Below are 27,947 nucleotides of genomic sequence, written 5' to 3'. Positions count from 1 at the left end.
ATAGACCCCCCTCTCAAAGAAAAAAATGTTTTTATTGAGCTTTTCTACAAAAACCCGTTATCAAATCCTGGCGCCCAAGTTATCCTACTACGTGCCGAAACAACATTTTTTTTCTATACCTAAAAGTTCGAATTTCTGTATCTGGGTTGAAATTGAAAAAAATTTTTTTCTAAGCGAATTTTGAAGTGATTTTCATAAAAAATACCTCGATTAATTGGGAAATAGATATAGTTTTACAATATATTTTTTAAATAGCATGTTGTTTTGAAAACATATACTTTAAATTGATGCCGAAGTTGGGCAAATGACAAAAAAAATTGAATTTTTGAACTTTGACAGCTTATAAATTCTAAGTGGTTTAACCGAGTTACATGTTTTATACATTGTTAAAAAGGTATATTTATTTTCTATCAGAAACTGTAAAAAAATCGAAAACGGGTAAAAAATTGTCGAAGCTAGAATTTTTTCAATGGGTGGAGGTCCAAAAAACCGTTTTTTGCCCGTAACTCCAGATTTTGGGGTTGTTAGGGGATTTTCAAATACCGTTTCGTATTCAGTGCGACTAGCTCTACAAAACCTGATAGGTCTCCGCCCGCGTATATTTTAAAACCTCATTTTTGTAACACCGTGATAATTAGCATGCATTTTGTAGTACAGTCAAACTTCTTTATAACGAACTTCTTTATAACTTAATTCTCTCCATAGCGACTTTCATTTCGTTCCCCTTCCCCTTAAAATATATTCCCCGTTTTGAATTTTCTTAAAGTTATTGTATGTATGTATGTATGGATGCATGAAAAAGGATACATGTGTTGTAGAAATTGTACGCATATAGAGAGGTGATAGGTGGATCGTTCGTTTGAGTTTCGTTTTAAGTTCGCCAATCACAAGGCTATTTCGCTATCAGAGAAATTGGCGATTATTGATAAAGTTAAAAGTGGAGAAAAGAAAAAAGATGTGGCTGAAAATGTTGGTGTGTCGTTTAGTACACTATCAACAATTTTATAGAATTTATTAAAAATTTTAAAGTTATGATTCATCTTTCTAAATTAAAAGATTTTTTTTATAAAACAAAAACCGAAACATTTCGTGTACAATTTCAAAATTGATATGTTTTTAACTAAAAAATCTACCGCGTGGCAGTCACCTTGACGTTGGTGCGGTGGCTTGAGTTTCAAAGATTCATCTGATCTACCACGTTTGGGGAAACCTAAATCGGCAGTAATTTTGAGGAGTTACGACCAAGAACTGCCACCCCTAATCCAAGGTGATGTAACCGTGCCTATTGGAGTGGTTTGCAGCCAGGGGTATCCGGCTGTATTTTAACGGTGCCTCTTTGAAACCGGGTCGAATCAAAGAGTATCAAGACCTTATCTTATCATGCGGAGCTCTGATATGATGGACTTTTTTTATTCTCTAGCTTAACGTGGGAACTAACCAAAAATACATAAAATGTCGAAAAAATCTAATAACAACAAAAATTTAAAAAAAATCGTTGTCCAGCGGGATGTCACCGCCAGCGATTTAGCGAGTCAGATGGAGAGAGATCTCCATGGCGACGACTCGAAACCGGGGTGCAGCAAAAAAGGTGCAAAGCCAAAGCAGCATAAAAAGAACCGGTTAGCTCAAGGTGCGGTATCATCAGAAGCTAGCAGCGGGAGTATCCCTCCTAAGGTGGAAGATGGTACTAGGGCCGAAGTAGATGCTAAAGATGGGAACAAACCATCAGAAGCAGAATCGACTCCATCGACAATAACCATAAAAGCACGCACTAATCCGAATCCGGGTTCAGGTGGTCAAAACGACTCACTATACCGCGATTCGCTTAGTGGAGCGGGCAAGAAATGGTATAGCAGATTCCTGAGGCAAGGCTTGTCTCGGGAAGAAGCCAAGAAAAAGATGGAGGAGAGAAAGCTAGCAAATTCAAGCGAACCACCCAAAAGCCAAGACCAGGGTAAACGGAAGAGCAGCCAAATAACTGCTCCTCAGAGGCAAGAAGTTAAAAAGCCCAGGACAAATGCAACTGTCGAAACGGGACTTAGTACCGTCAAGGCAGGTGCTGAAGCACTGGGCTTAAGCTATGCAAGTGTGGCAACTGGAATTAAGGTTGCTGTCCTACCTAAGGATTTTCCTGAGGCATCTCTCAGTGCTGACGAACTGTCAACACTGGAAGAGGCCATAATTGAGGAGGTGTCCTTGGGATGGACACACAAACTTAAATTCAATGGACTGCATTATAGAACAGGCTTCCTTTTAGTCGACTGCGTAGGGCAACCTACAGCAGATTGGCTAAAACTAAAAGCCTCAGAATTGCAAAATTGGAAGGGTACCGAATTGATGGCATGCTTGGGTGACGATATCCCCAAAATGCAGCACATCACTGTATTCCTTCCAAAAAGCAGTGGGCAAGAGGACAGGAAGTCATTGGCTCTCATCCAAGCCCAAAATGAAGGACTGGCAATCCAGGCCTGGAGGGTGCTCAAAAGCACGGCAGAAGGAAAGGGGCAACTGATGGTGATCAGCATTGATTCCAAGTCGGCCGATGCTATAGTGAAGGCTCAACATGAACTTCACTATAAATTCGGCAAAATTGGTGTATCAGGCCTAAAGAAACCATCAGTGCCTACTACCTTGCATAAGCCTGGAAACGTAGCACCCCAAGGGACCCAAGAGGTAGAAATGTCAAATACCCGTTTTCCTACTATAGATTCCAATCAACCCAATGAAACCCCACCCACAAACTCCCTACCACCCCTACAAAACACCCAACAATCCCTCCCATCCGGCAGCCAGGCAGATTCACTGGACCTCATGGGTATGGAAAAGGTTCGTCTCGACGATGAGTTAGAGGACATGGACCTCACCTTGAGTCAAGCCGGGTCAGACGTGCTTCCTACTGAGGAGGAAGAAAACCATCTGTTAGCAGATGAGGGGGCAATAGTCCCCATCTGTTAAAACCAAAATGAACGGACGCGGGATCACCAAGCTAGCCCAAATTAACCTCCACCACGCAAAAGCGGCATCAGCCGTTCTGGTAAGAAAGTTTGCAAAGGAGAATTTGGGACTAGCACTGATCCAAGAACCTTGGACCTACAAAGGTCAGGTAAGAGGTCTAAATAGTAGTAACTCTGATTTGATATGGGACACGAGGCACGACTCGCCCAGAGCTTGCATAAAAATAAGAAATAATATAAAATTTATATGTCTTTCAGAATTTATGACGAGGGATCTAGTACCGATCCAGACCCAAATTGAGTGTGATGGTATACCTCAAACGATTGTTGTTGCGGCGGCTTACTTCCCAGGTGACGAAGACAACTTTTTTAAAAAAACATTATTCCAATAGGAAATTTAATTCTCTACAAAAAGTTTTATGTGCAATATATAAAAATTTTGCTTGGTTTACGAGGTATATTGAAAAAAACAAAAAGGGGGCTTTTGCACCCTATCTTCAGTTTCCACCCTCTCATTTAATAGCACTCCGCGGTTTTATCTTCTCTTATAAGATAACCCATTGAATGATTCCTGTAATAAAAACTGGTGAATGTCTTAGTTTCTCATTGCCATGTTTTTTTTTGTGATTGTCCCGTATTTGCAAATTCTTTGATTTTTTCATTCAAAATTTGAATTACTTTTTTGAGTAAAACAAGAAAACAGTGGTTGGAAACTAAAAATTTTTCTAATTTTCCAGATAAATGCATTCGTTTTTAAGATTTTTAATCAATTATTAAAAGTTGAATAAAAGATACTTAACTTAAAAATCGTTTTGAATAAAATTTAAATGTTAAAAACCAACTCTCACGATTTTGATTCCAAAAATATTTTTTTTAAAGTTATTACCTACCTGCTATAAAACCGTTTTCTTCATTTCTGACTTTCTTGTAAACTTCTTAAATGATTTCAAAGAAAATATTCCATTTAAAAAAAGTTTTGTTAATAATTACGGTAGAAACTCAAATATTGGCTTTATTTTTAAAAGAAACATGGCTCTCTTAAAACGTATTTCAATAAAATTGATATCGTTTTTAAATATTTTGATATTCAATTCTTATATCTTTCTATTTTCTGCCCTATTGAATTACTAGTCAACAGGGTTTTTGTAAAAAAGAAAAACAAAACTAAACAATTTTTTTTTAAGATTTTCATGTGCTTAGTTCGAATCCAAAGTCAGAAAAATTTTATCACATGCCAAAACATCACAAAAATATTGTTTTTCAAAGTTCAAAATTCGGTATCTCAAAAACTTTGCACGTTGGAGCCATTCTAATGCTAGAATCAAATTCACATGTTCAAAGGCCATTAGAAAAGCGGTTTCTATGGAAAAATATTTCTCGCCAATATAACAGCTAATTACGGAAAATTCGATCTAAAAAATCTTTTTCTTTGTTTCTTTTTCAAGTTTTCTCAATCTTTTCATAGATAAAAGTATCTTTTTCTACATAAATAAAAGGTTTTCCATCTAAGTAACGGCATTGGAACCTTTTCAAAAAGTTTTTCAGTAACTATTTTTTTCAACTTGCATAAATTCGTCAAAAATCCAATAATTATTATTTTACAAAGAAAATTACAAATAGGTATAAAACACAACAGAGTAATTTTTAAACAGGTTTTGTTAACCCTACCATTTTTGTAAGAAAATAAAAATCAAAAAATCGTATTTTGGCATTTTTCTCAATATTTTTGAGGTTAATTAAAACTAAAATTGTTTTAGTAAAAGTTGTATTTAATTTTTTTCGATAGGAGTTCTACTTTTGAAAGAAATCGTATAATACAGTAAAATAAGGAGAAAAAAGGGGTAAATCTCGGAATGAATGTTAGTAGAAATTTTTTTTGCTCAATATCTTCCTTTTGCCATTCTATAACATATCTCAAAAGTCTAGAAAAATCTCATGTTCGCTTGTCGCGATTTCAAGGTCAAATCGCGAAATGGAGATTTTCAAAATTAGCAAAAATAGGCTATGGTATTATATACACATATGATACATGATTTCAAGGTATTTTTTAATGCTGATTCCAAAAAATCTAAAATCAAGACAATCTGACGTCTCTGGAAAAAGTTATACCTGTTTTTCATCTGTCAACTCATATTATTATAACAGTTGCAAACTTACTGCCGAAAAACCCTTAAAAGTTATGGTAGATGAAACAAATTTTGCATGAAGATTTTAGAATCCATCATTATTAAAAATCAAAACAATCCATTACAAAAAATATATACACCTACGAAATAATGGTATTTTTTGATGGAGCGGCAAATTTTAGGATACGCAATAAAGAAGATTCTTGTTCATCTAAGGAATAAGTGCTAATAGGCTAATTTTTTCATTTTAATCTTTGTTTGGATATTCTTTAACTACCCTCAAAAATCTAAAAAAATCTCATGTCCGCAAGTCCTAATTTTCTTGGTTTGAAAATAAGATGCAGATTTTAAAAAAATTAATAAGAAAAGTTTAAATTTTTCTATGTATACCAACATAAGCGACATGATTTAAAGGTATTTTTTAACACTTATTGCAACAAAACTCACAAACAAGTTAACCTGACCATCCCTGAAAAGTAATGCACCTTATTCATGTTGATCTGACACAAATATCTGAAGTGTAGTTTTTCAATTTTTTTAAATCTGTACCTTATCTTCAAACTAAGAAAATTAGGACTTGCGGACATGAGATTTTTTTAGACTTTTGAGATATGTTATAGAATGGCAAAAGGAAGATATTGAGCAAAAAAAATTTCTACAAACATTCATTCCGAGGTTAAACCCTTATTTAACTGGATTATTGTAGTTACAAGTCTACGATACTTGTAGTTATTAGTCTATTCGAATTCTTTATGAAACAGAAATTTGCTGATAATTTACAAGCTACAAGTAAATTCACAAATAATTATTATTAGTCTTGTAGTTTTATGAAATAGGGCCCTGGTGTAGACCTCTATGTAACCCAAAAAGTATTGAAAAATACTTCAGAATTTTTAACCGTGTAAATATACCTGCTTATTCAGAATACGTACCTTTTGAAATATTCAGATACACATGTGGTGAATATTTAGTTTTCTAGCTTAACAACTGTTTTAAGAAGGCAACTTAAATGGTTCTACAACTGTCAATTCGATGAAAATTGTATTTCTGATTTCCCTAGGACCACCGACCGACGGACCTACACTCATCGTTATTCCTAAAGGTAGTGTCTAAAGAAACAGTTTGCACATGGGTTCCCTCGTTCCCTCGTCAATGTTGCCACGATTTAAAGTTATTTTGTTTGAGTTTTTTCGCCAACGTGCGGCTTTACTCTTATAAATATGAAAAGTCTGAGTTTTAAAAAGATGTTATGCCAGAGAAAATCTAATTTAAAAGTTTCAATATTAAGGGTTTTTTTTTGAAAATAGGGTAAACAAAGGTGAGTTTAGAAAAAACTTTTTTTTTTCTAAACGAAAATTGATAGGAACAAGATTGGTATTTAAATCAATAGATATTATAAATAGTCTATTGAACAGACCCTTTTGCATGGAACCTGAAACAAATTTGTTCAAGAGTTTTTATTGCCAAAGAAGGCATAAAAGAATACGCCAGTCAAAAATGCTAAAAAATTCATTGGTGCATTTCTGAGAAAACGGCAACAACTGAGAACCAGTTTTTATGATTAAACTCGAAAACAAAGCCTCAATTTGAAATGGCTCAAAGACACTTTTCATAGCAAATTAAATTTTTTTTCAAGTTTAAATGGTTAATAAATTTTAAAAACAATTTTTGACTAAAATTCTAACCTAATATCAATGAAAAAAAAGTTAAAAAATTGAGGATTTATTTTTTTACTAAATCAAGAGCATTTCGTGTAGGAAGCCGGTACGTCCAAACTTTGTAGTGCAATTTTTTGTCAAGAAACAACTGAAATGTACCTTTTCAAAAATTTGCACTTTTTCTATATTTTTACATAAAAAATAAAAGTACCTCCCATTTTATACCCAATAACCGAACATAGGTCTTATGTTTCTCCTGGAAAAATTCAGCAAAAGATTGTTTTCTTTTTTAAGAAGACTGCTGCTGTCGTTTGACTATAATTTAACCATATTTGGTTGGAGTATTCTTTTATGCCAAGGAATCATATTCAGCAATAAAAACTCTTGAACTATTTCGTTGTTCTATTTTTGCTGTAGAGTTCCTGTCTAATAAAAAGACTAAAATATTTGAAAGTAAAACACACAAACAAAAATTATAAAAAATCGACAACTCAAGATATGGATGAGAAAGAAAAACATTAAGACCTTTGCAACGATATATAAAATGTATGGTTTTGGTATAAAAATCTAGACTTTATAAAAACAAGACATTTAACAATACCTACTATTTTTTTTTTCTAAATTATCTCCGCTTGAACATCGATTTGTAGCATACTTTTCAACCAGAACATAATAATTTAAAAATTTGAAAAAAGTTTATATTTATTTTTGATGTTTGTAATAGAATGCCCAAAAATATATGGAGAAAAAACCCAGAATTGATTAAAATGAGACCTTTATGGCTTGAGAGGGCATCAATCGTTGATAAGAAATATGAAATATTTTATTTATGCTCTATAGCTATAGCTAGCTAATATAGCTTAAGCATTGGACTCGTGTCAAACAAAAATTCAATGTTTTAATCAAAACTAACATAACGATGATAAAGAAGTCCAAAATAAATGGTTTTGGTGCGTCTCACAGTGGAGCACCTTGTACAGGAGAGTGGAAAAAACTCTATAAAATCTAAACAACTTGACCGATTTTGATGAAATTTTCAAGAAGACGATAAACCAACCCAAGCAATTTCCGCCTACTGCCCCACCCACCAAAGTAGAAAGTGGCTGATTTAGGGTGACAAAAAAAACAGGAAAATAGCCTTTTTCTTGGAAATTTAACGAAGGACACGAGTATAATAATAAATATGTAGAAAATGTTTCCGATGTAATTTGATAATACTTAAAATTGTGTTTTAATTAATAACACCAGGAACCAGACCTATCCTTCTATATGTTTTAGGACCCGCTGAATTGGAATTTCAAGTCTGTCACCCTCCAGTTTTGAGTAAATTGCAAAAAAAACTCAAAAAAAGGAAGTTTTTTACCTTTTTTTATCAAAACTGGAGGGTGGCCGGGAAAAACGGACTTGAAATTCGGATTCAGCGTTCCCAAAAACATAGAAAAATAGGTCTGGTTGCTGGTACATGACACTTTTTTTTTGTGTGCCGGTGCAATGAATTAAAATAAATAAAAGCTTTCATTCCTCTAAATATTTGAGTAAAACGGAATATAAAAAAGAAATAAAAACAAAGTAAAAAAATATGTATTCTCGAATTTTACGTTTCTCGAATTAATATTCAAAATTTTTTAACAAAAAAACATAATAAGATAGTTCTAAAATTCTGAATTTTATATTTGGGTGGAAGTGCAAGCTTGATAGAATAAGACTCTCATGAGAACATTATTGTAAGGTAGACTTCAATAAAAAATATTCCAGTAAAATAACGACTCAAGTCAGGTTACAATGGAAAATATCGTAGTTTTTTATTTTGTTTTTTTTTTTTTTGAGAACAAAGTTTCAGAACATTAGAGTTTTTTTGCGAACTCAATTGTAACATAGGAAAACTTAAAGAAACAATTTGTAGGTTTTAATATCGATCACATCTTTAATTAAGCTCTGAATGCTGAATTCCAATCTGATATTAGTTATTCGTAAACCCCAACAAATTTTTGAATAAATTGCATAAAAAACCTTGATGAAAACCGTCCATTTTGTAAGTTTTTTTTTTCGATTAAAATTGTGAATATTTTCAAAAACTGACGTCAGATTTAAATTTATCACATCAAAATTCATATAAAAAAAATGAGCTTATTAAAAAAATTCTTCCCAGTTTTTCTTAAAATCAGTATTTTTAGAAAATACGTTTTTTTCACACATAGCTTCAAATTGCTCAAAAAAATCAAAAAAGGTCTAAAATAAAAAAACCTTGCTGAAATTCAGCACTATCTTATGATAATGTGTCCGCCCACAGAGGCAAATAGAGGAAATAGGTAGTTAAAACAATTTTTGGTTTTCTTAAAATTAAAAATCAAAGAATTTTTTTTGTGCTGTTTTTTTTTTTTTTTTAACGACAACACCACTTTTATAAGATTTGATTTTTAATTATTAAAAAAAATTACTATCGGTAATCTCATATTTGGCGAGAGCTCTTTCCAATCACACTGACACTGCCAAAGTGCCAAGGGTCAGGGTTAAGGAAATATAAATTCGTTTAAAGCATTTAATGATGAAATCATTCAGAATAGCTAAAAGATAACAATACTGAAGACATAAAATTAGATGCAATTCAAATTAATGTAGGTAAATTAAAAAAAAAAAAATGTTTCAATGGAAAATGTTGTGTTGCTTTGTAACTTCCTGTTTTTGGACTTAAATACGTATGTAACTTGTACATATTTTTTAAAACGGAATGATAATGGTCTCAAACAATGGGTAAATTTCGTACGCAAACAAGATTTGGAATGAAAATATTAAGTTTTTGTTTTTGGGCGTACCCAAACAGTTTTTTTTTCAATTTTCAATGCCTAATGATTTGTATTAAAGAAAAAAAAAATAGAAAAAAAAAAACACCAAGGCAATATTTTTGTGTCAGTCAGTTTCTGTTATAAATGAAACATTTTTAACAATTTTCATTGTAACAATTTTTGTGTACACATTTTTTCCCAGTTTTTGTGGTACTAATTCCGAATTTCATCATTTCTTAAAAAAAAAAACACCCTTTCACTCAAGATAATTTTGTACACTTTATCTTAATTCTTATACCAAACAAAACTTTTTCACCAAGTTTTAAAAATTAATAAAATTGAAGTCAGCTGTTATGATACCTTTCTCACGCATAACTCAACCCATCAAAAAAACACCCTTTCACCAAAAACATTTTTAAGAACTTTTGAATCCTTTCATCCTGAACTTCATCAGTGTAGCATTTTTTTTACTGGGTTTCCAAAACCAAATTTATAGATCCGTGTTTGCACACAAAAACTAAGAATTAATGTTTTTTCATCATATTTTTTTTTCCTATCGTCGCGTCGTCAATAAAAATTCAAATACATCTAACTTTTTAAAATAAAAAAAAAAAAAAAAAACAAAAGTTGGTGGAGAAATGATGCAGATGTGCAGGAAGGAGGAATTTATTCCAGATTATATTTTCATAGAGATTGGGTCGTTATTGTGTATGTGTATTGCAAAATTATGTATGACCTAAATTCTGAATTATCTAAATCAAAAACTCTGCATGAAAAACTCTGTTTTACATTATTTACCTAAACAACGATTTTTTACAAAAATGGTTGCAAAAAAGTCTCTTTATAAGGGTGAAAATATATTTTTTTTTGGAATTGTGAATACAATATTCGAATTTCTCGCAAAATTCTACATCAATATTATTTATGATTCTCTATAAAATTCGAGTATTGAGACCGAAAAAAATTCTAGCGACATGAAAAAGTATAAACCAAATTCGATCACGTCACAAAAAATAGGTGTGTCTACAGAGGGCTAAGACCAAAACTTATTATTGTATCCCTTAAATGAGTAGGTACCTGAAAAAATTTGGATTTTTCGAAATTTTTGAAATACATACATATTAGGTATATTGTTTTAAATTTCGCCGTTTTTTTATTAGTGATATAAATTCGTTTTTTGTTTAGGAATAACTAACGTAAAAAATACTAGAGCTTATCTCAGCCCAAGAAAAATATGTAACCAAAAAAGCATAAAATACTCAAAAAATTAATTTTTTTTTTAATTGATAGATAGATAGATAATATTCTTTATTTTTTCATCATAAAATTTTACAATTTTTATAGTTAAGAATAAGGACATGGCAATACTGCCGTCTGCCTGATATGACATTTCATAATATGATTTAAAAAATAAAAGAAATAAAATGCAAAAATAAAATTAGAAAATTTGAATAAAAGATTTTTTTCACTTTTATATATAAAACTGCAAACAAATATTTTTAGTTTGGCAATGATATCAATTTTGCCGTGATTTGAAACACAAAAAATATATTACACAATTTGCTTTAAATAAATAGGTATTTGTACAAATTTTTAACAATGTTATCAATTTTGCCGTGATTTGAAACACAAAATTTTACACATTTTAGTTTGTTTGATTAGGCATTATTAAAAAATTACTAACAATTTTATTTTTTTAATTGTTTCGACTGTTTTAGTATGGAATTTTTTTTTTCAATTTAAGAAAAAAAACACGAAATTTAATTCTTTACAAACCTCTCGTTTGTTTCTTCTTTTATAACCCAATGAACGATTCCTGCAATACCCGTGAACATTTAAGTTCCTTTTTGTAAGACATTATCAATAGCATATTTAATAAAAATCAATTTTTCTTAGCAAGAAAACATTTGAAAATATTTTTCTCAGCACTTAAAAAATTTAAAAAAAAAAACAAAAACAAGGTATGCAATTCTACTATGTTCACAGGTCCCAAGAAAATAATTTACAATATTGTTTCTTGTTTTATACAGATTTGCTTAAAAATAAAGAATCCATAAAAATAATTGTACAGGTAAAATAGGCATTTAAAAAAAACATTGTTACACTCATGAAACTTAATTTTTAAATAAAGTTATTTCAATCAATTGTTTTTGAAATAATCGATTTCAAAGTAAAAAATTGGAAAAAAAAGTTTAAAAAACACATTGATTACTATTTTTGTGAAGATTGTGGATTACAATTCAAAATTTACTGATAAAATTTCGTGGAAACAGAAGTGGGTGGTAAAAAATAAGTTTTTCAATTTTCTCAAAAACTAAAAAGTATTAGAAGATAATAGGATCGTATTTTCAGTTTGAAATTTCGACATGGTTGGCTTTAAAAAATCTTTTTCTTTTAGGCATCCTAGAAATATGATTGAAGCGTCATATAAAAGGTGAAATAATAAGCTTTCAGATGATATAAAATTTATCATGATTTCTCATAAAATAAATGGATTTAATGGTGCTAGAAGAAAAAAAGATTTTTTTTGTTTGCTTTTTTCGTGAAAAATTATTGTTTTCAATAAATTATTTTTATACCTTTTACGCATTGTAAACATTTAAGTATAGCTATATTTTTTATTTTTATTTTATATAAAAAAAAAAGGTTGTCTGTAAAGCCGATTTACGGACGATGATTTTACGTGATAACGTCGTCAGAAAACAGGTTGTGTGCTTTTGTTTAAAATGAGCCAATTGAAGTGATTACTTATTTCAAACAACCATAATTTACAAGAAAAAGCTAAAAAAGAAATACTTTTTTTATTTTCTCATTATATTAATTTTTTTATTTTAAAAGTTTACAAAAAAAAATTATGCAATTTAAAAGCCAAGTATTTCTTCTTAAAAATAAAACCATTTTTAAATTTTTACAATGCGCAAAAAGTATAAAAATAATTTATTGAAACAATCATTTTCATCAAAAAAAGCAAAAAAAATGAATTTTTATCTTGTCACGTCATTAATTCCATTTTTTTTCCTAACAACCTATACAAAATTTTATACCATCTATAAGCTTATTGTCTTAGCTCAAAACATATATATCGATCAGGTCTATGAGACATCTACAAAAAGAGCTAGAATTTTTTAAACTCGATCAAATTTCATTAAAAAAAAGCCAAAAAAAACATTTATTTTTATGTCCTCACGCTATTTTATCAATTTTTTTTCAATGACAACCTATAAAACCTATAAAACATTTCATATGACGCTTCAATCATATTCCTGAGATGCCTACAAGAGAAGGAAGAGTTTTTTAAAGTCACCCATGTCGAAATTCCAGACTGAGATTACGGTACTTCCCACACTGGTGGCTGTTCGGGGGGCAACAGATCTCCACTGGTGTTTTGAGGTTTTTCGCAAGTTTCTTGATTTAACATTGTGTAGCTTGTAGTTAGTGTACCGTTATTTGTGATATACCAAATGAAAGGTAATTGTATCAGGATGGTCATAAAAGTTTAATCAAATTTCTATCTACTCTAGATCAAAATTTATTACATGTCGAATTTGAAAAATTTTTTTTACCGTTATCTCAAAATTGTGTTTACAAAAATGATTGAAATTTTGTACACATATAGTTATGATCTATCATTGCTCCACATACTTTATTTCTCTAACTGTTGAAGAAAAAAAGATAAAAATCAAAAACGATGAAAAACGGTTAAAAACGGTCAAAAAAAACTTGTTTCTTCCGTTATTCAGTCAAAAATCAATCAATCACTTCAATCACACGTATGCGTTTAGCCAAGCCCTACATGTCCTATAAGTTTGAGATTTTTGGAACCCTCCAAAAAAATGCTTAACATCAAAAACTACCCAAAAATAGCCCTAAAAAACAAGGTGTTTTTCAAAAATTCATATTTCAAAACGCAGAGTGTTGGAAAAAAATCCGCAATTTTTTTTCCCTCATCTTTCACCTGGCATCTTTAGAATTGTCAAAACAAATTTCCTTTACCCAAAATCATCATTTTGTCCTAGCCCCAACACGTGTACAACGTTCAAACAAAACGTTATAGCTTAGTTTCAAATATTTTTAGAATTTTTTCTTAAATGCAGCTATTCTTAAATTAGTCTCATCTATCTATAGCAAAAAAAATCAACTCTCTACAACTTCCCGTTTAGCTGAAATTTCATCTTTCCGTTTTACCCCTTTTTACCCTATTAAATGACGGAATTTTTAAAAATCCTTCACTTGGATAAGGCTTTAGGTTATTATCTTTCAAATAGAAGAGTTTTTGTAAATCTAATAGTTTATTTTTAATTTTTAATTGAAATTTTGCCGCACTGCGAAAATGCGAGAGGGTAACGTTAGAAAATGGCGTCACTTTTTTATGGTAGCTGCCATGGTTCATCGATTTATAAGACGTTATCACGTCAAACAATTTAACGAAAATAAAATTGTATGAATTTCTTTCATGTATGAATAATTAAAAAACTAGAGCTGATAGAAAAAAACTAATGTCATTTTTGGAATCAGCACCCTAAACTTAGTAAGAAATGATAAACAACGGTCTGGAAAATTTTTGTGTGTTGGGCAGTGTTATGAATTAAAAAAAAAATCTATAATTCGAAGACGTAATCTAAATACCTACACACTTAATACGAATGACCGAAAATTAACCCAAAGATTATTTTACTTAAATTGTTATCAGAATAGACCATGAAATTAAATTTCATATCTGTATCAAGAACTTGCAAAAAACAATGTTAGCTCAATTCAAAAGTACCAATTCAAGATCAGTCGCAATTAAGTCAAGACCACGGTTGGAATCATGAATCTTAAATATCAATTGGTAATAGTAATTATTACTATTTTTAGTCATTTTTGTATCGCAAGTAAATTCAATAAAAGTCTGTCCGATTATGAAGTCGGTTGTGAGGTATACAAAAGAGAAAAATTTGATTCCTACGATCTCTTCCAAGTTAGTTCTGTAAACAAAAATTTGAAAAACAACAAGGAACGCTTACATTTAAAGTTCTACGTAATGACTGAGAGTTATGCTTTCATAGTGCTTTCAGAAGTTGATAATCCCAAAGTGTTAAATGAAATTAACAATCGTGGTTATGAAATCGGTAACATATTGAAGTTTTCCATCTTAATCGTGGATACATTGTTTTTAAAGCAAATTCATTTTTTCGTATAAATTTACAGATCTTGGTTCTTATTCGTGGATTACAAACTCTTCAGATGAAACTGTACATGAAAAAGATTCTCCCAACTTGTTTTCGAAAGTTAAACCAACACCAGTTGAAATAATTATAACAAACGGTAAAAGTGGTTGAATAGTAAAAATGTTTGAACTTATAATTGTGTGTGATTTTATTTTCAGATAATAAGCTGCTTGTAAATATACCGGGTTATTACGAACCCTTTATGAAATATTCAGATACACATTCGTTGAATATTAAGTTTTTTAGATTTGGTTCCTACAATAAATGGTTCTACAACTGTACATTCGATGAAAATTGTAAGTAAAGAGTTAATTTTCTTTTATTTCAATGAGATTAACATTTGCTTAAAAGTAGTGTCTAATGAAATAGTTCAAGGCATATGATTGCCACATTTTAAAGTTTTTTCGACTACGCTTCTTTGCGTATATGGAAATTTCTGGATTTTTAGAAATTTGAAAATTGAATAGAATAAACAAAGGTGTGAATTTAGAAAAGGCTATTTTCTTAACGAATTGTAATAGAAACGAGATTGGTATTTAAATCAATAGATATTATAAATATTTGAAAGTAAAACACACATACACCGGTAACGGTAAGATTCGATTTGAAACAGATTTTACGTTATTAAAAAGAGAAAAAAGAAAATAACCTAAAATCATCTGTCAATTTGTTTATTTAACTTAGTTTAATGGATTGTTTGGATTTGCATAGGTAAATTTTTTACTTCATCATTCTCCAGCTGATTTCGATTTTTGTAAATTTTTTAAAAAGAAAAACATTCAGACCTTTGCATGGTTTTGGTTTAAAAATCTAGGCTTTATAATCACAAGACTTTTTAACAATTAGTGTTTTTTTCTTCATTTTCTCGTTAAAAATTTGAAAAAAGTTTGAAACTATATTTATTTTTGATGTAATAATTTATTTTTGAAAATCAGTTGGAAAGGAGAATGCACATAAATATGTGGAGAAAAAACCCAGCAACGATTAAAATGAGACCTTAATGGCTTTAGAGGGCAATCGTAGATAAGAAATGTGAAATATTTTACTTGGCTTACTAATTTTTGAGTTTTTGCAATTTTCCCTAAAACGGATCTAACGATTTCAATTAAATTTTATGTACCTACTTATTGATCTAAGCTATTCTAATCAAACTGCTTTTTTAGGTTTTCTAAAAATAATCGTATACTGGAAATATGGCGTTGCCATACTTGAGCATATTTCGTTAATAGATTTAAGAAATTAATCTTATGTTATGGCACATCACCTTAAGGTATTTTTCGTTGCTGTATCTCATGGAACTGAAACCAAGACAAACTGACTTCTCTGAAATAGTTTTGCATGAAAAAAAAAAACTTTTTAATTCAAAATTAAGAATCGTCATAGCAACTTTCGGGGATGGGTTTTTTTGGGGATTCTTCTTTACGAAGCTTAATTTTTGAAAAGACTGAATATTTTTTTAGGTCTGAGGTCAAGGATAACACAGTCAAGTAGCTGAAACCGAATCTGAAGTCCATTTGGCCAAATCACGTCAGGTTTTCAAGATAATCTCAAAAAAGATGTTCGTTTCAAATTGCCTTTGAACTCTTTTTGAGTTTATCCAGAAAACATGACGTGATAGAGTGAAATGGACTTCGGATTCAGTTATACATACATACATGATAGTTAATAGGTAAAAACATTTTTTGTTTTTGTGTGGCTGTGTAATTTTTGACACAACCTAACAGTATTAAGTTTTTAAAAACAAACAATAAATATAGGCGCTATTAAATATATAAGGTCATTCTACATTCAAGAGTTTAATACATACTGTATACATAAAAAATAATTCCATATAATTTAATACTTTAAAATTTTTGTATTCTATTTCAGCCAACGTAGAAGACCAAAAGATGTCCGAAAATGAAGTTAAAACTGTCGAAACCAAAAACACCAATGTTAACCAACAACAACTATCTCTTCAACCAAAATCAACTGCGAATCCCACTGAAACTCGACCCTTTAGCAAACATAATTCATTTTTTGATGTGTTAGTTCCAATGCTGGACAAATTTGATGACAATAAAATGTTAGATTTTCAACTAAGAGTTTTTGAGGTGGTAAAAGAACTTAAAAACAATCCAACAACAACTACAAAAAAACCAGTGGCGATAGATGTACGGTTTGGTGGTAGTGAAAATGAAATTAAAACTGTCGAAAGCAAAAACACCAATGTTAACCAACAACAACTATCTCTTCAACCAAAATCAACTGCGAATCCCACTGAAACTCGGCCCTTTAGCAAACATAATTCATTTTTTGATGTGTTAGTTCCAATGCTGGACAAATTTGATGACAATAAAATGTTAGATTTTCAACTAAGAGTTTTTGAGGTGGTAAAAGAACTTAAAAACAATCCAACAACAACTACAAAAAAACCAGTGGCGATAGATGTACGGTTTGGATAATTAAGAATCTTCGTGTTCATATTCATAGATCGTGAAATATATGGTATTTTGATGGAAAAAACTTCACTACTTCACTTGAAAATCTTAGTTATTTTCCATTTTTCTTTTTATTGTGAAAAATTCTTCATGAATTTATTAAATAAATAATTAATAAATTGGAAAAAGTAATGTTTTTGTTTTGTTTGCTTAAAGGACTACAACATTGCAACATGGAGCTGAACAAGCATCAGCGACTTTTTTCCTATCAGTCGTTATGTAAAACAGTGATGGCACTTTTCGAGTTTTGATGAAATTAGAATAAGCTCTTTTTTCATTGTTATTTGGTATCAAAAGTGGTTGTCTGTAAAGCCGGTTTATGGACGATGATTTTACGTAATAACGTCATAAGAAAACAGGTTGTTAGAAAAAAATTATCTTAAAATTATTTATTTGTCAGCTTTCTTAAATTGTATAGTAAAGTACTTGAGCATTAAGCTAAAGATGAAGACCTTACATATTTATGTCTGTATGTTTTGTAGAAAGACGGAATAACTTTTTGAATCCTATCATAATTTACAAGAAGAAGAACTTTATTTTACCCTTATCTCAAAATTGTGAATACGAAATTAATTGAAATTTTGCACAAATATAATCCTGTCTATTATTTATCTACTGTATAAATTTCATTCTGTTGAAGAAAAAAAGATAAAAATATAAAACGGTTAAAAACGGTCAAAAAACTTGGGACAAAAAAACTTGTTCTTCCCGTTATTCGTTCAAAAATCATTTTTGAATACCAATTACACATGCATGCAACAACCTTAAACTATATGTTCTATAAGCATGCGATTTTTTAAAATGCTACGAAAAATTGCTTAAAATTAAAACCCATCCAATATTACCCCTTAAAAAGTAGGTGGTTTTTCAAAAATTCATATTTCGAAACTCAGAAACTAAAAAAAAAATCCGTAGTTGAACCCTAATCTGTTTTTTTATTATCTTTTGAAGGACATTTTTAAAATTGTCAAAACAAAATTCCCCTAATAATCACTAGGTACTTTGTCAAAGGTCTAAGTACATAATGTTTTAGTTAAAAAAAAACACCATTTATAACTTGGTTTTGAATTTTTTTTTTAAATTGTTTCAATACTATTGTTAGCTTTATAATAAATTTTTCTATCGATAAAAAAAATTCAACTTTTTACAACGTTGCTTTTAGAAAATAGCCACTTTTTTGCATGAGGAGGTATTCAATTCGTCTGTATTTTTTTTTATGTTTGTTACCTCATAAATTTGGACTGAGTGAACCAATTTTGTTCAGTTATAGCCATAGGAACTATTAGAAAAACCATAAAACCCAGTTTTGATCCATGGAAGTCGGTTTTGTTTTTTTGATAAAAAAGATTATTTTTACAAAAGTTTTGATAGTATAGATATGAAAATGTGCTGGTTGATTTATTTTTTAATCATTTTGTAGCCTGTTTTGACTAGAGCCCAAATGAGATAATTTCGTAAATTATGTCATTTATGTCAAATCGTATACAAAAAATTTAATTTCAACTGACCTAATTTGTGAAATTATCGTATTTGATTAAAAATTTATGTGAAGTGCTGAGAATTGGCTCTAGGAAAATGTTTAAATGGGAAGAATTTATGCATGTATAAATTCGTTTGGTCGTTCCGAACTGTCTCAAGTTGTTCCGATTAATTCTGAAATTATTCCTTTTGTTTGGAACTAAATGACTGTTCTGATTTTTAAAAGACACGCATATTATGTTTGATTTATGAAATAATATCGTTTTTAAATCACAAAGTCTATATGTAAATTGAAAGAAAACAGGAAGGTAATCTATGTTAAGAAAAGTGTAATTTGGGTTAAATAAATTATTTCTTTATATATATTGACCAATGTGGTAATGTTTGACATTTTTCTATTATCTACAATATTCTTAATATTTGTTAGTTTCACATTTCGAATCGGTCAATTGATGAATTTTTTTTTTTTAAATGCTATTTTAAAATGTATGCAAATATAAATAGGTATATTCTTAAATTCTTTCTCTAAGGTTATTTGTGTCGAATTCCTTTCAACAACAAAAAAAATCGAATTAAAATCGATCTCAACAGGGGCGGATCCAGGATTTTTTTCTGGGGGGGTCACAAGGGTCGGATTAACAAAATCAGCAATAACAGTTAGAAATAAAGTGAAGTCGTATGAACTGACAAGCAGCGAATTTTAACGACGCACAGTGCGGTATTTTGGGATAAAACCTGGCCAAAAATATTTTGGCACATTTCCCACATCAAATATGTACCAAATGACAAAAAAGTTATTCGGAAGGAAACATTTTCATTTTCTTGTTACAGTAAAAGCCACTTAAGTGCTTACCCACTTACCTACCGAGAAAAAAATATATAAAAATCATAGATATTAAAGTAGTAATCTATTCTTTATTTTATTTTTTGACTTAAGTTGTTTCATTAAAAGCCAATTTTACAATAGTCAGTTAAACAGTCAGTTAGTACTTATTCTCCAGATAGAGAAAAAATCAATTTTTCAACAGTCGTATATAGCTTATTCCTTTAATAAAACATTTAATAGAGGAATAAAGCTATCTGCTTCTTTCAGAGACGAATAAAATTTATTCTAAGGAATAATCTGAATAAAAATATTGTGCCAATTGTCAAAGCTGTTTTGAAGAAAATATTGATAAAATGGATTTCTTTGACATTATAAAATTATAAAGATGCTATTTTTTCACAAATTAGATTACCAACGCTTTTAAAAACTACAAGGGAACACAAGAAAACAAAAACCATTATGAATAAAAATGACGTTTAGTTTTGAATATTTTTGAATTTGACATTCTTGTTTGTTATTGGGCACGTTCACGTTCAGGAAATATTAGGGACTAGATATTTAGGCAACGTCATTTTCTGAACGAAAATTAGAGTAAAATTACTAAATTTGTTTGGATATGATGCTATTGTCAAATTTCGAAATTTACATAAGAATTGTTTGGTCGCATGGGGAAGATACCAGATTTCAATTAACTTTAATGAATAAATAATATTAATCACAACCGATAATGCACTTTTTACTAGTTTTTCACACAAATAAATTTGATTTTGCTAAATTAATTCTTTAATTAAAAACAATCTGCTGTCATGTTGACAAAAAAAACTTTCCTAATATTTTAGGGAAAATTTTCTTGCCTTTAGGGAAAATTTTCTTTTCCAGTTAGCTTTCCAATAAAATTACCTAAATTGGAAAAATTTTTTTTGACAGCTGACCAATCAGAGACCGAGAAATTACCTAAATATTTAGTTCCTAACGTTTCTGAACCTACCCATTCTGTAGAATAGAGTTTTCTTGGTTGAAAAATTCAATTTTGTTATCTGATTGTTTATGAGTCTAATAACTTTATTCGTCGAACTGTTAACTGACTTTTTATTAGAAGATTGAAAAATCGGCTCTAAATAGTTTTTGAGAAATTAAGTTTTAAAGATGAAATTTTGAAAAAAAAAAATGTTTACGTTTTTTAATTGATTTTGTATTAAATTTTGCAATATTATGGACATATTTATACCATTATTTAATGACCTAGTAGTTTTTAGTCAAATACTAAAGACTTCATTCTAATAAATATTAAAGTTCCTAAGAATAACAAAAAAAACTGAAACATACTTTTTCCCCGGGAAACACAGTTTTTTTTTTCTTTTTTATTTACCTTAAAATCTGTTTATGTCTCAAGAATATTGTGTTCAAAATGTAGGTCTATTGGAGCCAAATTGACCAAGTTTTGAGTATTTTAATACTTCGCTTACGAACGTTTTAGTCCAGAGTTCAAAACTTTAAATCGTTCTCCCCCAAAACTAATGTTTTCAAAACCGGTGCCCCTCTCATTACTTCAAAACTACTGCACCGATTCTTTTGAAAGTTGGAACACTATTTTTTTTTACAATATTTTTATAGGTATCCCTTGAGAAACTTTCTCAATAAAATAATATTTATAAAAATCTATAAGTAAGGGTCGCTTTTGAGGAGTTTTTTCAATGGGTCTTTATTTTCGGGGCCCCCGTGCCCACCCCCTGGATCCGCCGTTGGATCTCAATGTTCTGAAATTTCAACATTTTGAAAATCATCTATATATATCATCTATATATATAGTTCGGCGTTCGGTTTCTTCATGTCTTATTTTTTGCACTCAAAACGGAATTTTTTTGTCGAATGTATATTCCGCTACCCCGATTTACAAATGTCCCCCGTTTAGACATTAAATTTGTTTGTGTAGTGTTCCATTATTTCAAAGTATTCCAAAAAAAAAAAAAATTCTCCAAAAACCTCACTTTTACAAAAAAGTTCAAAATAATTTCCAGAATCCATGAATTTCACAAAAAAAAAAAAAACGACGACGAATAAAAAGTTTATTTTGTCATAATCACGATCACTTCACAAAATACCAAAAAAAAAAATAACATCATAAATTAACTATACCAAAATACGGTTTTAAAATTCACTTAATTGTTGTTTTTATTTTTCACTTTGTGAAATCGTTTGGTGTATTTCGTTCGCTCTTGGCATTCACCGCGTGCCTTATGACAAATATACATATAGGCCTACAGTGGATACCAGGAGAAAAACGGAGTTATCGACTCCTCAAAGAGTTTCAATCAACTGAAGAAATAACAAAAAAATATCCTGAATCAAGGATATCAGCTGATTCAGCAGGATCACTTTCATATAAAACACACACTCACATAACACTTTTACTGTACTTGAGGTGTTCCATCATTTGATGGTCACGAATTTGATAACAGTAAATAATTCCAAGCAGATGAAACATGCATCTTTTATTATCCGTACACACAGGAGCAATATATTGTTATCTGAATCCGAATTATATTCCGAGAGAGAAGTCCTTTTTTTTTTTGTTTTGTGTTCAAATCCTTGACATGAAACGATTTGTCTTCAATCTTTTTCGTGACGTGTCTTTTTTAATTGTTTGGTGGTAGAACGGAACGCATCGGAACTGATCGAATTGGATAGGTATAATTTTTTCACATGAACTTTGGATGAGGGGTTGTTGCCTCCTTGAATCCTTGGCACACAAGACAGTAGACAGACGGTAGTATTAGACACAACAAGACACTAACACACTTATTAAGGAGAATGAAAAGAAAAACACACAGGATATAAAACACAATACCGGTCGGTAAAGAAAAAAATGACGTCTGATGTGTTGAACTACGAAACAAAAATGACGACGACACGACCGGAACGAAGAATTCTGTTCGTTCCGTTCCACAGTACCGTAGTAGCAATTTTTATAAAAATTGCAGCTGCCACCTCCTTGGCAGATATCAACCAAAAAAGAGAGAACAAAAAAAAAAAAAAGCAGAATCATAGCGAATATGGATAAGGACATACAAAAACGGGTGCAAAAAAAAAGGAGGAATGAAAACAAGGATACGCACCGCTCCGTTACTAAATTGCCTGCTCTCTTACTACCCTCGGAAGCCACCGAAAAAAAAAATCCAATACATTTATCCCCGCTGGCTGGCGGTATTACACACATTTTATTTTGTAATTGTTGTTGTAAATATAAGTGCAGCTTGCCAGGAGCAAAAAAAAAAAATAAAAAAAGGAGAATTTATCCAAAAAGTAGAGGGGTGGTAATTGTGTTACATTTATGACTTCATATTAGTTACACACAACGTGAATTGAACAAAAAGCCTTGAATTGAATGCCTGGATTTTGCTTGAGTCGAGTGGCACGTGAGATCATCGCTGCCTTATCGTCGTCGTCCTTTTCGGTCGTCCACATAGGTACATATTTGTATGATTTGAGAGGGATGTGTGTGGATCGTGGATTTGCTGAATAATGTAGGTATATTTTGTAGATATCACGATTATGGATATAAGGGTGCATTGGATGCAATCTGATTCTTAAAATGAGGACATTTGGAATTTTGATTATTTTTTTTTTCTTTCATTGAACGTTTTGTCATTTTTTTTTTTTTTTTAATTTTATCCCTGGCCTCTATTACTGAGGGGGATGAAATTCTATGCTTTGATTATAGGTTTTTGGGACAATTTAATTTGAAGAAAGAAGAAGGTAGGTAGGAGAAATATTTATAAGATTTAGGTTTTTGTGCAATAACGCACGGTAGGACTAGAATAGGGAAGGTTATTTATTTATTTTTTTTTTTCAGTGGATTTGAATTCAAGGGTTGTAATGTAGATATGGATTATAAGGAAGTTGGCGCCAAAAAAAAGTAAATAGGTTATTTGGAACAAAGGTAAGAGGTAAATATGTAGTAAAAGAATAGGTAACCTACTAATTATAGGAAGGAACTTGAGTAATCGAAAATTATTTTGGTACCTATGTCTAGCAATATTTAAAGTTTAACAAAAAAAAATAGTTCTGGATAAAAACATAACAAAAATAATGTTTTTCAAAGTTCAAAATTTCATGGAGGTACCTATTTCAAAAACTTTGCACGTTAGAGCCATTACCAACTAGATTTGTTTTTTTAATTTTTCTCAATACCTATTTTCTGAAAGTTCTTGTACATAGTTCTCAAATAAAAGATAAATAAATCTAAATGACGGTATTCCAAAATTTTCAAAAATCAAAAAAAAAATTGGTAACTTTTTTCAAATTAAATTCGTCAAAAATCCAAAAACTAATCCTATTTTGTTAAAAAAAATATTAAAAATAAGCAAAAAAACATAACAAAGTAGTTTTTAACCAGAATTTATTAAAATCCAAAATTTTTTGTAAAAGATAAAAATTAAAAAAAAAACTAAAAAATCGTATTTTTCGAAACCTATTTCTCAATATTTTTGGTTTTAATAAAAAAAAAATTGTTTGAGCAAAAGTTGTAGATCTTGTTACTATCTACAACTGTTATGCTTAATATTTTTCGACAGGAGATCTATTTTTGACAGAAATCGTAAAAAAAAACAAGATTTTTGACACCCAACCCACTTTTTCGCCCAACCACCTCCATTCCCCCAATTTATTTGTGGGCAATTTATTTTTCCCCTTTCATATACAGTTTATCCTAAATTTCCCCAGCACCCTTATGCTGCTTATAATTAAAACTGGCACTGGTCTTCCGAATCTAAAAAAGTTATTTTCTTCAAACAACTCATTTTTTCAAAATCTAAAAACAATGGTAGGTACGTTTTAGAATTTTTCTAAAACCTGATTTAAGTTCAGGAAAGGCAAACCTTTTATAATCTCTAAAAAAAAGATTTGAATGAGATATATCTTTATTTTTTCAAGAAGAAATAGGAATAGGTAAACGGAGAAAATATGGTACTTTTAAAATAAGATGATGTCCACTTTAAATCCCATCTGCTTAAAACAATAAGATTTCTTATTAAACTAAATGGCATCTGCTTTAATTTTGTTAAATTTAAAATGAATCTCATTTCATTTTAATCAAAATTTTCTTTAAAAATGTTAGCTAGATATATAGAAAATTGAATTGTATATTAAAAAAAAAAATCTATTTATTTTTCTTAGAAATATTTGAAACCCCGAAATTTTCGTCTCCTGTCCAATAAATCATCTTCAGAATTCATTGCGTGGAAAAAGAATTAATAAAATTCCAATAAAATTACTCAACATAAAATTCTGGTAGAAAACTGCCATTGATAACAATATTTTAATAGTTTAAAACGCTTAAAGCCCGTTTCGAATTGGGCAAATGAGATAATAATGCACACAAATTTCAAATGAGCTTTTTTCCACCTAATTTTTACGAAATAAGCTAGCATTATGAAGAAAATATGTACGAAAAAAACCAGTGAATAGGGAGTGAATAGGTACACTCTTATGTTGTTCTTACATATAAATGAACAGTATAAAAGCAACATTTTGGAATAAAGCCTACGAAATCACTAGTTGTAACGATTTTCTGAAAGGTGGCCGGAAACTGGAGACGGCCTTCATATTACGAACGAGATGACACTCCACCTAATAGGTATTTAGTTGTCCATAAATTTTGTGTTAGTAATGTCCGAATAATGATACCTACGTTTTATTATTAAAAATAGTCGCCAGACACATTTTTGGAAAAAAAAAAACTTATAAACAAATTACACTGGTCTGCAAAATTTAACATTTTTTTTTTCTCCTTCAAATAATTTTTTAATTTTATGAAAGATTAGACTTTCCTGAATCTAAGGTCCAATTTATTGACTCTCCATTAAACTTAAATCTCCATTAAAAATGGGAATTTTAAATTTAAAAACAAAATTCGTTTAATTCAGTCTCTTTTAAAGATTTTTTTGAAGTTTCACATCATTAATTAATTGAGCATTAAATTTTAAAGCCCTTTTAGTTAAAACGCCAAATTCGACCTTTTAAGAGGGATTTTTAGAGCAAATTGAGGTTTTAAACAGGATTTCTATTTATTCACTCTCCATTAGAGTCAAATGTCATTTCTTTATTGTTTAATGTTATTAATTTATTTGAAAAACGTCAAATGAGCTAAAGAATTATTAAAACATATTAAAACAACAAAACAATTATGAATAGAGTCCAGACGCGAATTTTTTGTAGGTACATACATATGTAAATGTATTTATTCCATAAATAAGTTATGCATATATAAAATGACTGCAACTCATCAGAAATTCTTTCATTGATATTTAGAGGGGAGAGACAACACTTCAGTTTTTGATTTTTAATAGAAGAAAATTCAAAGTAAATGCATTTCTTAGCTCAGAAAGGCACATATAGAACTAGATCTCCTAGATTTATCTTCTCCACTTAAAAAAAAAACACTACTAGTAAAACCAATCAGGGTTGAGGTGCTGCATTATATAATCATCTCAGAACATTTCAGAACACTTTTGTATATCGCGACTCTTCTCTGTGGGATTTCGTCTTGCGTTTTCGGCTCCAAAAAAATTACGCGCCTTAGTTTTTATGTTTTTTCTTATTGTTTATAATTAAAATCTTCAAATTCAATTTGACAAAATCGTTGCTTTTGACAGTTTGAATTGAAAAAAAAAATAAAAATTCCCTAGGATATTTTTAACAGAGTTTTAAATTTAACGTTTCCGTTAAAAGTAAAGGCTTTAACTAAAGAAGAGTGAATTAAATGAAATTTTAATGATGTTTTCTTAAAGGTGTCAATAGTTTAAAATCGCTTTTAATTTAAACGATAAATTTCAAAATTTAATGGAAGCTCAATAAATTGGCCCTAAATCTGGTTTCAGAAAAATTCTATCAGGTACCATTTTTCTAAAAAATCAACCTTTTAAATTCATTTGAACTTGTATAAAATTAAAACTATTTGGCGCATTGAGCTCAAATTTGGCGGACTTATTACTTATAATATGACCTATCGATTGACACCAAATATGTCTGTTTACATTTATGCTTACTCATATTTTAAAATACTGATTGACAAAAAAAAGCAGAAATTTTGAAATCCTTCACTTTTTAAGTAAACCCTATATGAACAAAAACAGCTTAATTATAAGGAAAATGTAAAATATCAACGCCCATTATTTTTAAAAAGTCAAATATGTAAAGAAAACCATAATAATATGCATTAAACAAAATTATTACGTGTTTTTTAATTTTATATACTATTTTTCTACTTAGAAATATTATTTTTGTAATAAACCGCATTCGATAAACTGCCTTGTAAAGCTTCAGATTTGTTTCTCCTAGAAACAAAAGTATACTTTTCTTATAGTTTTTAATGTGTTGAGTTAGAATCAAAGTCAAAAGTCAAAAAAATTCTATCACGTCAGGATTTTGAGATATTAGCATTAAAGTATCACAAAATCAAGTTTTTTTTTTGAAAATCTCAAAAAAAACTACTAGATATATTTCAAAAACCAGAGCTGACCGAAATTTTTTGAGTTCGGATTCAAAATCAGCACACTTAAGTCCATTAGAAAAGTATACTTTTGTTATAGGGAGAAAGATATATTAATTTTTCGAGATCAGTTTCTTTATGGTAAGATATACCAAACCTACTAAATCTACTAAATTTGAAAGAAAAAAATAAGTTCTTTCATAAACCGTAACAATTTTAATTGAAAAAGATTACATTATGGCCAAATATTTCTTCGAAAACAGCAAAAAAATGGGGTTTTGAGATTTTCTAACGGGAATATATAAAAAAACGTGACGGTCTAGGTCAATTCTGCAGACCAGTATTATCATACCTATAAAAAGTTTTCATTTTTCCCAGATTCGAATTTATCGTAAAGACATGAGTTGACTCATATAAATTCTGTATTAAAATTGAACTAAAAAAAAAATACTGCATCATTAAAGTAGGTATAAATCAGATTTATGTACCTAGTTCGAAAAAGCTATATTACGAGAAATGTAAATTGAAAAAGCTCCATGAACTTCAAACTAATTTGCATACAAAAAGCAACAACCTGCTTGCTTAAAGCTGTTTCTCATATTTCATTTAATTTTTTTTTTTTGAAGTGAAAACTTCTTTAGTATCGTAGTGATTTGAAACAAAATGAAACGAAAACGCGACACGACTTCAACTTGTTATAACTTTTTTGTTTTAATAGATAGATGAATGAAATTTGTACTGTAGATAGGTAATTAAATAATATATTATTGTACAAAATTTCAATTAATTTCATATTCAAAATTCGGAGATAACGGTAAAAAGATGTTCTTTTCGAACACACGTTATATCTTTTGATCTAGTGCACATACAAATTTGATTTAACTTTAATAAGCATGCTGCTAACATAACCTTTTATTTGATATATCACACATAACGTTACGT

General features: G+C 29.8%; 2 protein-coding genes and 1 long non-coding RNA gene across 3 annotated transcripts in view; all 3 read left to right on the top strand.

The window, feature by feature from the left end:
* Nucleotides 1-27,947, top strand: part of LOC129915738 (uncharacterized) — a 279,418-nt gene that overhangs the window by 112,472 nt on the left and 138,999 nt on the right. The window lies entirely within an intron of this gene.
* On the top strand, nucleotides 1,122-3,305 carry LOC129915605 (uncharacterized). The gene is made up of 2 exons (XM_055995226.1): nucleotides 1,122-3,103; nucleotides 3,213-3,305. Exon 1 carries the CDS (start codon nucleotides 1,453-1,455, stop codon nucleotides 2,953-2,955), a length of 1,503 nt encoding a protein of 500 aa, XP_055851201.1. The 5' UTR covers nucleotides 1,122-1,452; the 3' UTR covers nucleotides 2,956-3,103; nucleotides 3,213-3,305.
* On the top strand, nucleotides 14,280-17,343 carry LOC129915660 (uncharacterized). The gene is made up of 4 exons (XM_055995316.1): nucleotides 14,280-14,632; nucleotides 14,712-14,828; nucleotides 14,890-15,027; nucleotides 16,601-17,343. Exons 1-4 carry the CDS (start codon nucleotides 14,332-14,334, stop codon nucleotides 17,173-17,175), a joined length of 1,131 nt encoding a protein of 376 aa, XP_055851291.1. The 5' UTR covers nucleotides 14,280-14,331; the 3' UTR covers nucleotides 17,176-17,343.

The sequence above is a fragment of the Episyrphus balteatus genome, chromosome 1 (genome assembly GCF_945859705.1).
Source record: "Episyrphus balteatus chromosome 1, idEpiBalt1.1, whole genome shotgun sequence".
Taxonomy (NCBI): Eukaryota; Metazoa; Arthropoda; class Insecta; order Diptera; family Syrphidae; genus Episyrphus; species Episyrphus balteatus.
The sequence above is the reverse complement of the archived record's forward strand: the minus strand, read 5'-3'. Positions and strand labels throughout refer to the sequence as shown.

Excerpts from the sequence above, each read along its gene's own strand:
- LOC129915660 (XM_055995316.1), top strand. The coding sequence starts at position 14,332 with ATGAATCTTAAATATCAATTGGTAATAGTAATTATTACTATTTTTAGT. Across the intron at positions 14,829-14,889 it reads TGAAATAATTATAACAAACG|ATAATAAGCTGCTTGTAAAT; the intron begins GTAAAAGTGGTT and ends TTTTATTTTCAG. Across the intron at positions 15,028-16,600 it reads CTGTACATTCGATGAAAATT|CCAACGTAGAAGACCAAAAG; the intron begins GTAAGTAAAGAG and ends ATTCTATTTCAG.
- LOC129915605 (XM_055995226.1), top strand. The coding sequence starts at position 1,453 with ATGTCGAAAAAATCTAATAACAACAAAAATTTAAAAAAAATCGTTGTC.